At 40.4% G+C, this 16,609-nt stretch overlaps 1 protein-coding gene across 21 annotated transcripts in view; it reads left to right on the top strand.

Moving 5' to 3' along the window:
• The window catches only part of erich2 (glutamate-rich 2), a 93,016-nt gene extending 76,706 nt beyond the window's left edge, over positions 1-16,310 (top strand). For 14 of the 21 annotated variants that reach the window (XM_069935639.1, XM_069935637.1, XM_069935634.1 and 11 more), the window contains one exon: positions 14,465-16,310. In XM_069935639.1, coding sequence (XP_069791740.1) covers positions 14,465-14,622 — 158 coding nt within the window. In that variant the 3' untranslated portion in view covers positions 14,623-16,310. The remainder of the gene's footprint in view (positions 1-14,464) is intronic. The other 7 variants (XM_069935644.1, XM_069935645.1, XM_069935642.1 and 4 more) reach the window with 1 other exon arrangement.
• The last annotated feature ends 299 nt before the right edge of the window (positions 16,311-16,609 follow it).

The raw sequence follows: 16,609 nt of genomic DNA, 5'->3' as shown, positions 1-16,609 counted from the left end.
TCTCTCTCACACACACATACTCTCTTGTGCAATGTGGAGTTAAGTTAGAATTAAGTGTTACATTATTAAAAAATAATAATAATAAATAGTTTTTGAAAATACTATTTGTCTAAGGTGTATTAAATACTATTTCTCTAAGGTGGTTTAGTATGTAACACTGGTACAAAACAAAATCCAGTGCAGTAGGAGACAGCAAAGCTTCACTTCCAGATGAGCTCAATGCTTCCTATGCCCAATTTCACTGCCAGAACAAGGAAGAACCACTGGTACCCTCATTCCCTTTAATGATGCTCTGTTGTCAGTATCCAAAGATGACATGCAGGCTGCCTTCAGGAGAGTGAATCCAAGGAATGCTTCTGGTCCAGACAGGTTACCTGGTTGAGTACTGAAAACCTGTGCTGACCAACTGCAAGTATATTCATGGATATCTTCAACAACTCACTCCAAAAGGGCGTGATACCCACCTGTTTCAATCAGGCATCAATCTTACCAGTGCCCAAGAATAGTGTGATATCCTGATTAAATATCTACTGACCAGTAGCACCCACATCCACAGTGATGAAGTGTTTTGAGAGACTCATGTTGAAGGATACGAGAGGTGACATGGATCCATTCCAATTTCCCAACCACAGCAACAGGTCTTTGGCAGATGCCATCTCACTGGCTCTACACAAAACCCTGGATCACATAGACAGCAAAGACCCGTACATAAGGATGCTCTTTATCAACTGCAGTTCAACATTCAACACTATTATCTCCTCAATACCAATCAGCAAACTCCTCAGTATCCCACTATCTAATTAGATCCTGGATTTCCTCACCTCCAGTCCCCAATCCGTGAAGATTGGCAAGAACAGTGACTGTTAGGAATGGGAAGAGAAAGAGACAGTCAACATAGAGCACCTCTGTGACCAATCACCGAACAATTTCTACAGTATTGGATACTGTTTGGGGGGTGAAGCGATCTACTAGGTACATGTCGTAGTGGTCATGTCTCTGGCACAGAGTCTGACCCTTCAGCTCTGAAAGGAAGGGGAGAAGAAGAGCAAAATAGTGGTTGGGGATTCACTAGTTAGGCAAATAGATAGGAGATTCTATCAATGAGATTTAAACTCCTGGATGGTATGTTGCCTCCCAGGTGCCAAAGTAAGGGATATCTCTGATGGAGTCCACAACATTCTCAAGAATGAGGGTGAACAGCCAGATGTCATGTATGTTGGAATCAATGTAAGAAACAGGAGTAGGGATTAGGTCTTGAAGAGGGAATATAGAAAGTTAGGAAGGAAGCGGAAAAGCAGGACCTCCAAGGTGGTAATATTAGGATTGCTGCCTTTGTCACGCACCAGTGAGGATAGGAATAGGATGTTGTGGCAGAAGAGTTGGTGCTGGGAACAGGGGTTCAGATTTGTGGATTATTGGGATTTCCTAGGGAAGGTCTGAATTGTACAAAAAGGACAGGTTGCACCTGAACTGGAGAGGGACTAATATCTTTGCGGGCAAATCAGCTACAGGTGTGGGGAGGGTTTAAACTAGTTTGGCAGGGGATTGGGTACCAGAGTTTGCGTGTAGAGAATAGGGCAGAAAATGAAAAGCATGTGTTTTGAGTTTGTGAGGAAGGACAGGCAGGAGAGGAAGCGTAAAGGTCATCGGTCAGAGGGTTTGAAATGTGTCTATTTAAATGCAAGGAGTATTAGGAATAATGGAGATGTGGAATTACAATGTTGTGGCCATTACACAGACTTGGCTAACAGAAGGACAGGATTAGGGATCCAGGTACCGGGGTTTAGGTGTTTTAAAAGGAATAGGATGGGAGGTCAGGGGGGTTGGGGGGAGTAGCATTACTGTTCAGGGATAATATTCCGGCTGTAGAAAAGGAGGACACTGTAGAGGGAGTGTCTACTGAGTGGGTGTGTATAGAAGTCAGAAATGGGAAGGGAGCAATCACTGTACTAAGAGTAGTCTATAGGCTCCCAAATAGTCCTCAGGCACTGAGGAACAGGTAAGTAGGCAGATTCTGGAATGGTGCAGAAATTATAAGGTAGTTGACATGGGAGACTTCAACTTCTCTAATGTTGGTTGGCACCTCCTGACTGTAAGAGGGATAGATGAGGCAGAATTTGTCAGGTGTGTTCAAGAATGATTCCAGATGTAGTGAGTTGACAGCAGACAAGAGGAGGGGATATAATGGATATAGTGGCAGACCTCTCAGTGGAGGAGCATTTTGGTGATAGTGACTGTGGTAAAAGACATTTGTCCAAGGGAAGATGGTACCATTGTGGCTGACAAAAGAGGTGAAGGCTATGATAAAATTAGTGGGAAATCAGAGGACTGGGATTCCTTTCAACAATTACAGAAAGAAACAAAAAATGTCATTCGGAAAGAAAAGATGAGCTATGAAAGGAGATTAGCTAACAATATTAAAAACGATACTAAGAGCTTTTTCAAATATATAATAAATAAAAGAGAGACACATGTTGACATAGAACTGATAGAAAATGATGCTGGGGAAATTGTAATGGGTTATAAAGAGATGGCAGAGGAGCTTAATCAATATTTTGCATCTATCTTCACCGTGGAAGACATTAGTAATATTCTGGACAGACAGAGGCTTCAGAGAGTAGAGATAGATTCAGTTGGGGTTACTAGAGAAATTGTGCTAGGCAAACTAAACAGATTAAAGATTGATAAATCTCCCGGGCCATATGAGGTGCATCCGCAGGTTTTGAAAAAGGTGCCTTTGGAGATTGTAGATCCATTGGCGATGATCTTCCAGAAATCAATAGACTCTGTAGAGATTCCAGAGGATTAGAAGGTCACAAATGTGGTTCTGCTGTTTAAGAAAGGTGGGAGACAGAAAAAAGGAAACTATAGGCCGATAGGTCTGACGTCAGTAGTTGGGAAGATATTAGAGTCGATCCTCAAGGATGAAGTGATGAAATATCCAGAGAGACATGACCGGATAGGTCTAAGTCAGCATGGTTTAAAAGTAGATCCTGCCTGACCAATCTATTAGAGTTTTGTTTAAGAAATCTCAAGTAGGATAGACAAAGGAGAGGTCTTGATGTTACCTATTTAGATTTTCAAAAGGCTTTTGATAAAGTGCCGCATATTAGCCTGCTAAATAAGATGAAGGCCCATGGAATTACAGGGAAGTTATTAAACTGAATAGAGAAGTGGCTAAATGGCAGGAAGCAAAGGTATGAAATTAAGGGTTCTCGTTCTGTATGGCTACCTGTAACTAATGGTGTTCCGCAGGGGTCGGTATTGGGGTCTCTGCTATTTACAATTTATATTAATGATTTGGATTGTGGTGTAAATGGTTTTGTGGCCAAATTTGTGGATGACACCAAGATAGGTGGAGGACCAAGAAGTGTAGTAGAAACCATAAAGTTGCAGAAGGATAAAGACAGATTAGGAGACTGGGCAAAATTATGGCAAATGAGATTCAACATAGAGAAATGTACAGTTGTACACTTTGGCAGTGGAAACAAACAGGCAGAATACTGTTTGGATGGGGTGAAAATTCAGACCTCGGATGTGCAAAGGGACCTGGGTGTCCTCATGCAAGGAAACCTGAAAGTTAATGACCAGGTGAAATTGGTATTGAAGAAAGCGAATGCTATGTTGGTATTCATTTCAAGAAGAATAGTGTACAAGAGTAAAGATGTGTTGAGACTCTGTGGAGCACTGATGAGGCCTTATTTGGAGTATTGTATGCAGTTTTGGTTCCCCTATCTTAGAAAGGATGTGATATTGTTGGAGAGGGTGCAGAGGAGATTTACGAGGATGATTCCCGGAATGCAAAGGCTAATGTACGAGGAGGATTTGGCAGCTCTTGGGTTGTATTCATTGGAGTATAGGAGAATGAGAGGAGATCTCATAGAGGCTTTTTGTATTTTGAAAGGTTTAGATAGGGTGGATGTGGGTAAGATGTTTCCTTTGGTGGGTGAATCAAGGACAAGGGGTCATAGTCTGAAAATTAGAGGCTATCCATATAAAACAAAGATTAGAAAGAACTTCTTTAGCCAGATGGTCATGGATCCGTGGAACTCGCTGCCGCATACAGCAGTGGAAGCTAGATCACTGGGAGTATTTAAACAAGAAATCGACAAATATCTCATTAGTAAGGGCATCAACGGATATGGGGAAAAAGCCGGAAATTGGAACTAGTGTAGAGTAGCTTAGTGTAGTTTTATGAAACAGACTCGATGGGCCTCGTGGCCGCTTCTGTTCCTTTGTCTTGTGATCTTGTGAACTCCCTAGACAAGGATAAAACAGACATGATGGGAAAGTGTTCAATTGGGGAAGGGTTAATTACAATAGGATGAAACAGAAACTGGGGAGAGTAAATTGGGAACAGATGTTCACAGGAGAAAGCACAGAACTAATGTGAAGGCTGTTTAAAGGCTACTTGCACAGGGTTCTGAATTGTTTTGTCCCACTGAAACAGGGAAAAGACGGTAGGTAAAGGGAACTGTGGTTGAACAAACAGACAAGGCAGCTGGTCAAGAGGAAGAAGGAAGCATGCATTAGATTTGGGCTCATGAGAATTATATGGTTGCCAGGAAGGAACATAAGAAAGGAGAGCTCAAAGGGGGCATGAAAAGGCCTTGGCAGGTAGGATTAGCTTTCTATGCATATGTGAAGAACAGAAGAATGACATGAATGAAGGTGGGGTGTTTAAGGATAAAGGAAGCAACATGTGCATGGAGGTGGAGGAGGTTGGAGAGGACCTAAATGAATATTTTGCTTCACTATTCACCAGAGAAAAGGATCTTGATCAGGGTGAGGTCGGAATAGAGCAGGGTAGTATGCCAAACGATGAGATTAAGGAAGAGGAAGTGTTGGGCCTTCTTAAAATCTTTTAAGATTAATAAATCCCCGGGGATGGAAGTGATATATTCCAGGTTGCTCTGGGAAGTGAGGGAAGAGATAGCTGGAGCAGTAGCTATAATCTTTGAGTTCTCCTTGGTCACAGGGAAGGTGCTGGAGAATTGGAGGATGGCAAATGTGGTCCACTTGTTTAAAAAAGGCAATAGGGAAATCCTGGGAATTATAGATTAGTGAGTCTTATGGGAGAGGATTCTTAAGAATAGGATTTATGGTCATTTGGAGGAGTGCAGTCTGCTCAAGGATAGATAGCATGACTTTGTGAAGGGAAGGTCATGCTTCACAAGCTTAATTGAGTTTTTTGAGGAGGTAACAAAAGAAATTGAAGGTAGGCGATAGATGTGGTCTGTATCAAGTCAAGTTTATTGACATCTGATTGTAGAAGTCAACCCGAGGAAACAGCATTCTCTGGTCCTTGGTCCAAAACATGCAGACACACAACCAGACATACACATATTTACAGATAAACAATACATATGCAGGACAAATATTTCATTGATACAATAAATTTTGTTTCAAAAATAGGAGAGTCTTGGATGGTTAGTGTGAGCTGTTTCTTTGGTCGTTCAACATTCTCACTGCCTGTGGGAAGAAGTTGTTTCTCAGCCTGGTTGGGCTGACTCTGATACTCCAGTATCTCTTCCCTGATAGACGCAACTAAAAAATGCTTTGTGCAAGGTGGAAATGGTCCTCAATGGTTTTGCACATCTTCTTCAGACAATAATCCTGGTTCATCACATCAATGGGGGGGGGGGGGGGTAGGGAGAGGGGAGGAGAGACTCCAGTGATTCTATATGCCATTCTTCTAGACCTGTGGATTGACTTCTGATCCATTTCTCTGCAGTAACTATACCACTTTGTGATGCAGCCAGCCAGGATAGTCTTAATAGAGCTCCTATAGAAGGTTGACATAATAGTAGCCTTGCCTGCTTCAGTCATCTCAGGAAGTGCAGTCACTGTTACACCTTTCTGACAAGTGAGGAGATGTTGAATATCCACAATAGGTCACTAGTTAAGTGAATTCCAATGAACGATGCTCTCCGCTCTCTACGACAGAGTTGTTGATTTGTAATGGCGGGTAGTCATTCCTGGTCCTACTGAAGTCTACAATTATCTCCTCATCTTGTCCATATTGAGACTCAGGTTGTCACCATATAGATTTTAGTAAGGCATTTAACAAGGTCCCCCATGAGGAGGCATGGGATCGATGGAACCTTGGCTTTGTGGATTAAAAATTGGCTTACACGTAGAAAGCAGAGTGTAGTAGTGGATGGAAAGTATTCTGCCTGAAGGTCAGTGACTAGTGGAGTTCCACTGGGATCTCTTCTGGGACGCTCTTTGTGATTTTTATAATTGACCTAGATGAAGAAGCAGAAGGATGAGTCAGTAAGTTCAGCCCAAATTATGTACAGTAGTAGCGAAAGTAGCATATGCTACAGGCCCCAGATGTACTATGAATTACAAGAAACTTTTTGATTTTCCTCTTTGTGCAGTGGCTATGAGATACTACACTTAAATTTAAGGTTAGATATTTCAGCCAATTATTACCTTTAATTGGGTTTATTAACACAGTGTGGTATCTCATATCTGCTGTGCAAAGATGAAAACGGAAATGTGCCTTAGCAGAACAAAAAATAATCCTTACCTCAGCCCCTCAGTTAGCTGGCTGGTTTCATTTGTTTACATTGAGGGAGCTTCATGTGGCAGGTAGCAGTGGGAAACACAGAGCGATTGCAGCTGCATGGGGGAATTATGAGGAACGAAGACGGCCATTGATCCCGCATTAAGCCAGCCACCGCCGCCATAAATAAGTTTTGTTTTAACAAAATCTATAAGTTTAAACAGGGGAGGGGGGCTGTGCAATTTCGGTATTATTGTAATTTCAGTGTAAGAGCAAAATGTGTAAGTAAGTTTTAACAGATGAGGGGGAGTGCAATTTCAGTGCTTGCCATAGGCGATATATTCCCTAGATAAGCCACTGGTGATCACTGAATATATAGTGATCTGAGAAAGCTAGCATCACTTTGTTAAGAAATAATTAAGACTATTTCAAACTTAAACCAAAATGGACATGCAGGATCAGCGACAGAAACTTTCGCAGTCACACTTCCCCCTCATTGCGCACGCACCAGCCAGCCCTGTTTAGGACTGTCCATGCGCCAGCCAGCACAACTTAGGGCCCCTTTAAATGCTACAGGCCCCACAATACCTTAATCCGGCACTGAGTAAGTTTGCAGATAACATGAAGGTTGGAAGAGTTGTGGATAGTGCTGAAGGATACAATAGGTTATAAAAGGATAGAGACAGGATTCAGAGTTGGATGGAAAAGTGCCAGATGGAATTCAATCTGGATATGTGTGAGGTGATGCATTTTGGAAGGCCAAGCCAGAGGGATAAGCACAGGGTTAATGGTCAGATACAACAGTGTGGAGGAACAGAGATACCTTGGGATCCAAATCCATACATCTCTCAAGGTTGCCATGAAGGTTGTTAGGATAGTTAAGAAGGCCGATGGTATGCTGGACTTTATTAATAGGGGGATTGATTTCAAGAGTCAAGAGGTTATGTTGCAAGTCTACAAATCTCTGGTGTGACTACGCTTAGAGTATTGTTTTCATTTCTAGTCACCTCATTATAGGAAATATGTGGGAGCTATGGAGAGGGGTAAGTTTTACACAGAGAGTTGTGGGTGCCTGGAATGCCTAGCCAGGGTTTGTAGTGGAGGCTGAAACATTAGGAACTTTTAAGAGACTATTAGATGGGCACAGTAAAATAGAGGGTTACGAGGTCGGAAGGGTTTTGTAATTTTTTTTGTAAGAATACATTGATTGGCACACTATCAAGTGCTAAAGGGCCTGTAGTGATATAATGTTCTATGTAATGTCTCATCTGCAATCTCCATCCGCCATGGAGCACCACAGAATTATGTACTTAGCCCCTGCTCTATTCGCTTTACTCCTATGACTGGGTGGCTCAGTCAGATCACAGCGCCATGTACAAATTTGCTGGTGATACCATTGTAGTGGGTTGTATAAAAAGAGGCGATGAGTCAGCTTAGAAGGGGGAGATTGAAAACCTGGATGAATGGTGTACTAACAACAACCTCTCACTCAATGTCACCAAGACCAACAAGCTGATTATAGACTTTGGGAGAGGAAAACCAGTGGTGTACAGTCCATTGGTTATTGGGGGATCAGAGGTGGAGAGGGTGAGCAAATTTAAATTTCTTGGAAACATTATCTCAGAGGACCTTCCTTGGATGCATTATACTCCTGCCATCATGAATGCCATCACCTCTACTTGCTCAGGAGTTTCCGAGCAAGTCATCAGAACACTTCACAACCTTTTACAGATGTGTAGGGAAAATGTGCTGACCACCTACATCACAGTCAGGAATTGGGGTACCCATACCTTTGAGCTTAAAGCCATGCAAAAGATGGTGGACATAGCCCAGTATATTGCAGGCAAAACTCTCCCCACCATTGAGAACATCTATATTAAACTGTCATCAAGTGCAGCAGCAATCAACAAGGAACCACACCACCCAGGACTTGCTCTTGTCTCACTGCTGCCATCATGAAAGGGGCACAAATGCCACAGGACTTGTACCAACAGGTTCAGGAATAGTTCTTTCCCATCAACCATCAGACTCCTAAACACAGACTTAATCAGAGACTCATTTAAGGACACTTAACATATTTGATGACATACAAGACAACCCCTTCTCCCCCCCCCCCCCCCCCCCCAATTTCAGCAAGGAATATTAAGAATTTTTAGTGTATTTACAGGTAAGTTGGCAAACAGGTTCCTCCTGCAAGCCCCCTTGTATTTAACTCTGCGTGTGTGTGTATACGTGCGTCTTCACTTAATTTGACAGAAACCCTCCAGCTTTGCATGGCCGGGACGCCGAAGCAGAATTTGTCAGTACATCTCTCACTAGAGCTCTTCACTAAGACATATAGATACCCATACTTGCTTGTGGCCTGCCGCTGGCATGTCCTCCTGCCCGGCACACACTAAGACTCAGGCAACTTCCCTCCCCCACCTTGCAAATGCCGATTGATTGACAGGTGCACTGGGACCCGCAGGGACGGGAGGGAAAGAAGCTGGTCAGGACAATGGCCAGGCCCCACTGTCATGGGAGCACACAATCGATCACTTGCTTTGAGGGGAATACTGAGCCTCGGTGATCAGGCTCCATGCTGAGTCTGTTGAGTTGCTCCTATCATTTAAATGCACGTCTCACCATTTAAGGCCTATGTGTCTCCATCATTTAAAGTCTGCGTGTCTCCACCATTTTAAAGCTAGAATTAGAAAAACTTAGAAAGGAGAAGGCCGAAGGAAAAGACAAAAGGAGGAAGAAATGGAAATGGCCAGAATCTGCCGAAATAGTGGATGAGTATGCTTTAACCCACAGGGTTGAGTTTGTACCAAGTGGAGCCTTCCAGAAGGTTAAATGTGTGCCAAATAAATCCTTCCAGAGGGATAATGTGGAATATCTACATAAGTTAGAAAACATATCGGGAATTAGTGCTAGGGGTACAGATGAGGAAAAGCGATAAAAGTAAAAACCTTTATGTCCCCTGTGCTACTATTGTAGGAAACCTGGTCATGTGATAACTAATTCTCCAGTGTTAAAGAAAAGGAGGCAGAGCCAATTGCCTCTATTCAAAAAGTTGGAAAAACTGGAAACCAAGAAAGTTGAGACCTACTGGTAACATTAGGAAAGAATTCAATTGTTTGTGTCAGTGAGGGAAGAAGGGTCACCACAAGTGACCATGAAAATCCCTTGACTTACTGGGGCCACCAAGTCACTTGTGTTGGACAGTGTTTTGAAGTTTGGCGATGAGACTACCATGGGTGTTATTAATTTGGTTTGAGAATTGGGGGTGATCCATAGTCAATACATCTACATGAAAATGCTGAAATTCAAATTAGTGAATGTACCTGTTGCGATAGGGGTCTGATCAAATTTACCTGTGAAGGGGGGTCTCATTATTGCTAGGGGATGACCTTGCAGGTGCTAAGGTTGTCCCTTTGGTGGATATGATTGCCAAGCCAGGCATTGAGGAAACAAAGGCAGATTCAGATACACATCCAGCCTGTACAGATGGTTTGGATTAGAGTACTGGTGGTAAACCTGAGAGTAAAGACTCACCATTGTCCCTGAAAGAGTTTGTGGTGGGGCAAAACAGAGATCCTCATTGTGATGAGGTGAGAGAGAAGTCTCTCTCTGAGGAGGAAATTAAGAAAGTAACACTTGGAGATAGTAAAGTTAAGACTGGGTCAATAACTTTTAGAAAGTTATCCACTTTGTTTGCTTTGCCTAAAGAGATCGAATCTGATCAGGGGAGCGATTTCATGTCAGGATTGTTTCAGCAGTTAGCTTGTAGAATGGGAGCTAACCAGATTACATCATCTGAGTATCCTCCGGAGTCTCAAGGGGCCTTGGAGAGGTTCCATTTGACTCTCAAACACCAGATGAGGACCTATTGTGTGGAGCATGGGAAGGATTGGAATAAGGGTGTCAATAGGTTTTTGTTTGCAGTATGAGAGTCTATACAAGGGTCATTGGGCTTTAGCATTTTTGAGCTGGGGTTTGGACAGAAAGTTAAAGGAACTTTGAGGTTGTTGAAGGAACAATGGGTTAATGAGGATGTCCACTTGAAATTGCTAGATTTTGTCTCGAAATTAAAAAAATTGTTTGCAGGAGGTCTGTGAATTGGCCCAAGTGAAACTATTTGGCAAACTCTTAAAGGTCGATCTTACTGTTAATTCGGCAAAGTGTTCTTAGTTATGCTCCTGTGATTTACCTCAATTATGTAGTTGGTTAAAGTAAGTTGGCCCCTGTCCAGTTCAGATGATTTCCAAGCTCCCCATTCTCATATGTAAGAAAATCATTGGGAGTATTTTTGGGGGGTGAATGGTTAAGTGGTACAAAGAGTTCTGTAAAATTTTTGTTGATTGCCTTTCAAAAGATTAAGTTGGCAGTGTTACTGAAAAATATATATTACATTTATTTTGAGCTCTTATGCCTCAAAATTTTCTTTGATGGTGGAAGGTGTGACATTTCCCCCATAGTTAATGTTTTAAAAAACTTTTTATTGACAATAATTTTGCATCCTTTGAACAATTGGTTGTAAAATTTAATTTATCTAAAGTTCATTTTATAGTTATTTACAAATTAGGCATTTTGTTCAATCCCAGATTCCTAATTTTCCTGGAATTCTGGAGGTGAATATTCTTGATACATTTTTTTGAACTACAGCCTCTTAATATTTATGACAAAGTGGCTAATTTAAGACAAGCCTCGTTAATTAAAATCAAGAATGCCTGGGAGCAAGATTTGAACCTTTTACTGACCAATGAGGTGTGGAATACTATTCTTAAAACTGATTTACACTACTCCTTTTGTGCACAGCATTGGCATTTGCAATTTAAAGTGGTTCATAAAGCATATATGTCTAAAGCTAAACTTTCTTGTTTTTATCTGGACATAAATCCTCAATGTGACAAATATAAAATACACATGTTCTGCATTTGCCCTAGTTTAGAAAAATTTTGGAAGGAAGTTTTCAAACTCTATTGGTTATTTTAAAATTGAACCTATCCCTTTATTAGCCCTTCGTGACACTTCACTTCAGTTCAATATTGCATTTCATCCTTTACTTTGTTAATGCCCAGATGTGCAATTTTGATGAAATGGAAAGACAATATTTCACTTACACATGCTCAATGGCTAAGGGATATTATGTATTGTTTAAATTTGGAAAAAATTAGATATGCTGTCATTAATTCAAATATGGGGCTCATTTATGGACTACTATCTTAACCTTTAGTGTTGATTTGGAATTTTGACATGATGCTGTTTCTCTCCAAGATTGTGCTGATTACATTTTTTAAATGTCAACCTTCAACTTTGCTTCGGGGAAGGGGTTTAGAATTTATCTTTTTGTTTTTTTTTCCTTTTTGTTAGGTACTGTTGTATCATTGTTTGTGCCATTGTACTTCTGAATTTCTACAGAAGATCATTGCTGTAACTTTTTTACTAGTTCTGTAGTACATCATAATTGTATTGTTCATTTTTTTTCCTATTGAATAATTATCAATAAAAATATTTTAAAAAGAAAATAAAAAGTCGACCAGCAAAACACACAAGTCCAAATGTGTTGCAGATTGCTGGATATATCATAAGCTCATTATCTCTAAATCCAAACAAAGCCTGTTAAATGATTTATAGGACGTAGAACATTGAGGCAGCACAGTTAATGTGGCAGTACTATTACAGCATCAGCAATCGAGTTCAAATCTGCCACTGTCTGTAAGGAGCTTGTATGTTCAGTACATGATCATGTGTTTCCTCAAGATGCTCTGATTTCAATGACTTACAGGTTAGTAGGCTAATTGGGTAGGTGCAGGCTCAATGGCTAGAAGCTATTTGGAAAAAGATTCTTTCTACCTTATCAATGACTACCATAATTTTATAAAATTCCATCATGTTTCCTCTCAGCCTCCATTCCAGAGAAAACAGTTCAAGCTCATCCATCCTCTTGCCATAGCTCATACCCTTTAATCCAGGCAACATCCTGCTAAATCTCTTCTGAAGCTTTTCTGAGGGCTCCACATCCAGGCAATTGCACATAACCCCTTCCCCTCCATTGACTCCTTGGAAAATCAGCCAATAGGTTAAAAGATTCATGTCAGCCCAATCACACTCTCTTCACCTCCCCCCCCCCCCCACCCACCCCCCTTATCAGGAAGAAGATTCATGAGTGATCACACACAACCAGCTTCAAAGACAGTTTCTTTCCTACCATTATCAAACTCCTGAATGAGCCTCACAATGTTGCCTTCTCTCTCTGTAACTCTGTACTTCTATTCAACATCTTACTTGCTGTACTATATATGAAATATCTAGTTGGATTACTCACCAATAAACTTTATCACTACATCTTGGTACATGTGACAATAAATTTGAACTTGAACTTTTGTTTAAATGAGATCCTGCCATTAAGATTGAATGGTACTCAGTGCCTCTTAGTACACTTCGACATCGAGGCTCTCCTTTCAAAATCTGGTATAAACTGCTTACTTATAGAAACACAAACATCGAAGTACTCGAGATGGCAGAGGCCGACAGCATCGAATCCACGCTGCTGAAGATCAAACTGCGCTGGGTAGGTCACCTCTCCAGAATGGAGGACCATCGCCTTCCCAAGATCGTGTTATATGGCGAGCTCTCCACTGGCCACCGAGACAGAGGTGCACCATAGAAGAAGTACAAGGACTGCCTAAAGAAATCTCTTGGTGCCTGCCACATTGACCACCGCCAGTGGGCTGATATCGCCTCAAACCGTGCATCTTGGCGCCTCACAGTTTGGCGGGCAGCAACCTCCTTTGAAGAAGACCGCAGAGCCCACCTCACTGACAAAAGACAAAGGAGGAAAAATCCAACACCCAACCCCAACCAACCAATTTTCCCTTGCAACCGCTGCAACCGTGTCTGCCTGCCCCGCATCGGACTTGTCAGCCACAAATGAGCCTGCAGCTGATGTGGACATTACCCCTCCATAAATCTTCGTCCATGAAGCCAAGCCAAAGGAAGGAAAGGAAAGGAGGAGGATAGAATCAGTAAAAAACTAAGCATTTGATTCGTTAAGGTGAGGGGAGGAAGTTTAGGGGAGACATCAAGGGTAAGTTTTTTTTAAACAGAGAATTATGGGTGCCTGGAATGTATTTCCAGGGGTGGTGGAGAAGGCTGGAACAATAGGGACATTTAAAAGACTCTTGGACAATCACATGGATACATATGAGATAGGGAGGGTTAGATTGTTGTGGAGTAGGTTTACAGAGGTCAGCACAACATTGTGGGCCGAAAGGCCTATACTATGCTTTAATATTCTATATTCTTGGTTTGCAGCCAATACTTTGTTATATTATATTGTTTTATTTTTCATGCACTTTAATTCACTTACTTGATCATTTGTGGGCACTTATCTTAAAAATGTAGAGTTCTGCATTCTAATAATCTCCTATGACATTTTAATCCCAATATCAATATTTATGATATTTGTGTCAGCTCTTCTTATTGTTAAGTAGTTGAGAAGTAGAAAGAATGTATCCTATTGTTCTGCATGTTTTTTTCATGATCTTGAAGAGGTTGATTGGGTAACCCCTTAGTGTCCTTTTTTCCAGTGGGAAAAGAACTCCATGCTGCACAATGTCCTTGTGAATTTTCTTTTTTAAATTTTATATATTGGAGTAAGAACCTCTGTTAAATCACTTCAATCTGATCATTCTCTTCTGTGCTGAAGCAGTAGAGACTAGTTTGTTAAATGTATTTAAGATATACTATGATCTTATGTGCTAAGTATTCATTTACCGTATTATTGTTTCCAAATTTGTTTAACATGATCAATTATAAATTAATTACCTCTGTTACTCCTTACCACCAATGCTTATGGATGAGTTATAATGCAGCCTGTTCTTTTCTTTTTCCTTCTATAACCAATGCATTGGATAAACTGAGTCTGCAATGAATTTGTCTTTGATTAAATTTAAAACTTGCATTTAGATGAAGCTGCATCAACTTGTCAGAATGTTGGGGAAGACAGTACTGAAAGTGACAGCAGTAATGAAGATGACAGTGAAGGCAGCTGTAATGAAGACAGCGATGAAAATGAAAGATCAGATAAAGAGTCTGGATCACTTGAAAGTGAGGAAAACGCATAGAGACCAACAACTTCCATCAAAAGTATGTTTGTAGCACTATTTCTCAGATCAGCAAACTATATCATCAGTTTTTCTTTCAAAGTACCATTTGCAAAGATTTGTTTAGTTCTTAGCTTAAAAAGGACATATCACGTGATTATTGGTGATAACTTGAAGAACATTGAGCATCATACAAAATGTGTTACATTGCATGGTTTTTGCACAGTAAAATATTAACACCATTCTTATTCCTGCATATTAATAGGTATGTCTGTCTGGTTATCTCTCTGTCTTTCCCTATCTCTCTCTCTCTCATATCATGTTTAAGATTCTATAATAATGGATTACAATTAAAGTCTTGCTTCCATCATATATATTTGTTCATCTACTATTTGCACAAATTGATCTAGAATCGAATGAATATTGCCTCTTGCTAAAGCAGAAGTTCCATCAGTTATTCAGACTATCACTTGTTTGATAACTACCTGTTATCCACTTGCTTATGTGATTACTGTATATACTTGTATAAAAGTCGATTTTGACTTCCCTATTTTTGGCCCAAAAATGTGGCATTTTCCATATATTGCATGTGAAAGTCAACCCTCGCCCCTCAGCCATTCAAATGTTGGAGCTCCTGACGCCTCGGGCATGAATTCACACCTTGGCCCTGCCTGCCCACCAATTGAAGCTCACATTGCCTCAAATGCCAATTTCCTACCTGGTCCCAGCTGCTCACTCATTGGAGCTCCCGACACCTCAAATGCCGATTTCCCAGCAAGTCCCGGCCACCAACCTATCGGAGTTCCCGTCGCCTTGAACGCGGACTTGCCACCCGGTCCCGACTGCCTGCCCATGTAGCTCCTGACCTGTCCGATGATGCAGATGCTTACCGCAGTCAAATGTAGCGTCCATTTAATAGTCGATTCCATAAATTTAATGTTAAAAAATTGTCTTCGAAATTCAACTTTACACCAGTAAATAGAGTATAAAATTTTCCACCATCAAGCATATAGGTTTTATTTTTAGCACTGATTATATATCATTTTACTTCCCACATTCTTTCCTCCACAACAATTAAATTGTTTGTGAAGTCACAGCAAAATTTTGGATAAACAGAAGGAAAATTTAAGATGTAGACATCTGTCTCAAGTTTGTAATACACATCTGAATTCAGATAAATACATCTAGAAATTCTTATTTTAGATCAAACCTTGATTCCTTAACAAGTACTGTGATTTCCTCTAAAATATTATTTAAAAAGAATGTCATACACTTGTTTCTTAACACCAATTTCCTAAGTACAGAATTATTTAATGGGATAAATATTTGCATTGAATAATGCATTTGTTCAGTATCTGGTGAAAAAGTGTGCAAATAATTGAGTTGTTAACTAAGTTTCCAATTTTCAAGTTGAACACTCTGCCTACAAAATGCACACACTCAGTTTACTGAAATTCACTTTCCCAAACTCATACATATTTCCTTGCCAGGTTCATATGTAATAAACTCTCACATTTTTTTAATGTTAATAGTGTGATTTAAATGATACGCAAGAATCTCTAAATGTTGGCATTTGTGAAACTAGCAGTAATCCAATACTTAGAAAAATAGGTCAATTCCACAATCGTTTTTTCAGTTTAGAACAATCATTTTTGAGGAAAAATAATCTGGGTCTGTTTTGTCTTGACTGTTTTTATTTTAACAATAAAAATGCGAATGATTTTAAGAAAACTGGCTTTGACAAGTGTTGTGAAGGAACCAAATTAATATCAAAGAAACAAGCAAGAAATATTGGAGGAACCTCAATGGTATTAATGAAATATCAGCAAACGCCTAGTAATTAATCCAATGAGTTTCAGCATTTAGTGTCCCTTTGGTTGATTCCATATAACCATTATTCCATATAACCATTTCATTGTATATTATTTTATCTCCCTTACAGAACCTGGCAGAGTAAATCCTTCAAGCAGTTTCCCCAATCTAAGGCATAAAAACAAAATCCTCAGGG

Source organism: Narcine bancroftii, chromosome 4 (assembly GCF_036971445.1).
Source record: "Narcine bancroftii isolate sNarBan1 chromosome 4, sNarBan1.hap1, whole genome shotgun sequence".
Taxonomy (NCBI): Eukaryota; Metazoa; Chordata; class Chondrichthyes; order Torpediniformes; family Narcinidae; genus Narcine; species Narcine bancroftii.
This window is presented reverse-complemented; position numbering and strand designations above follow the sequence as displayed.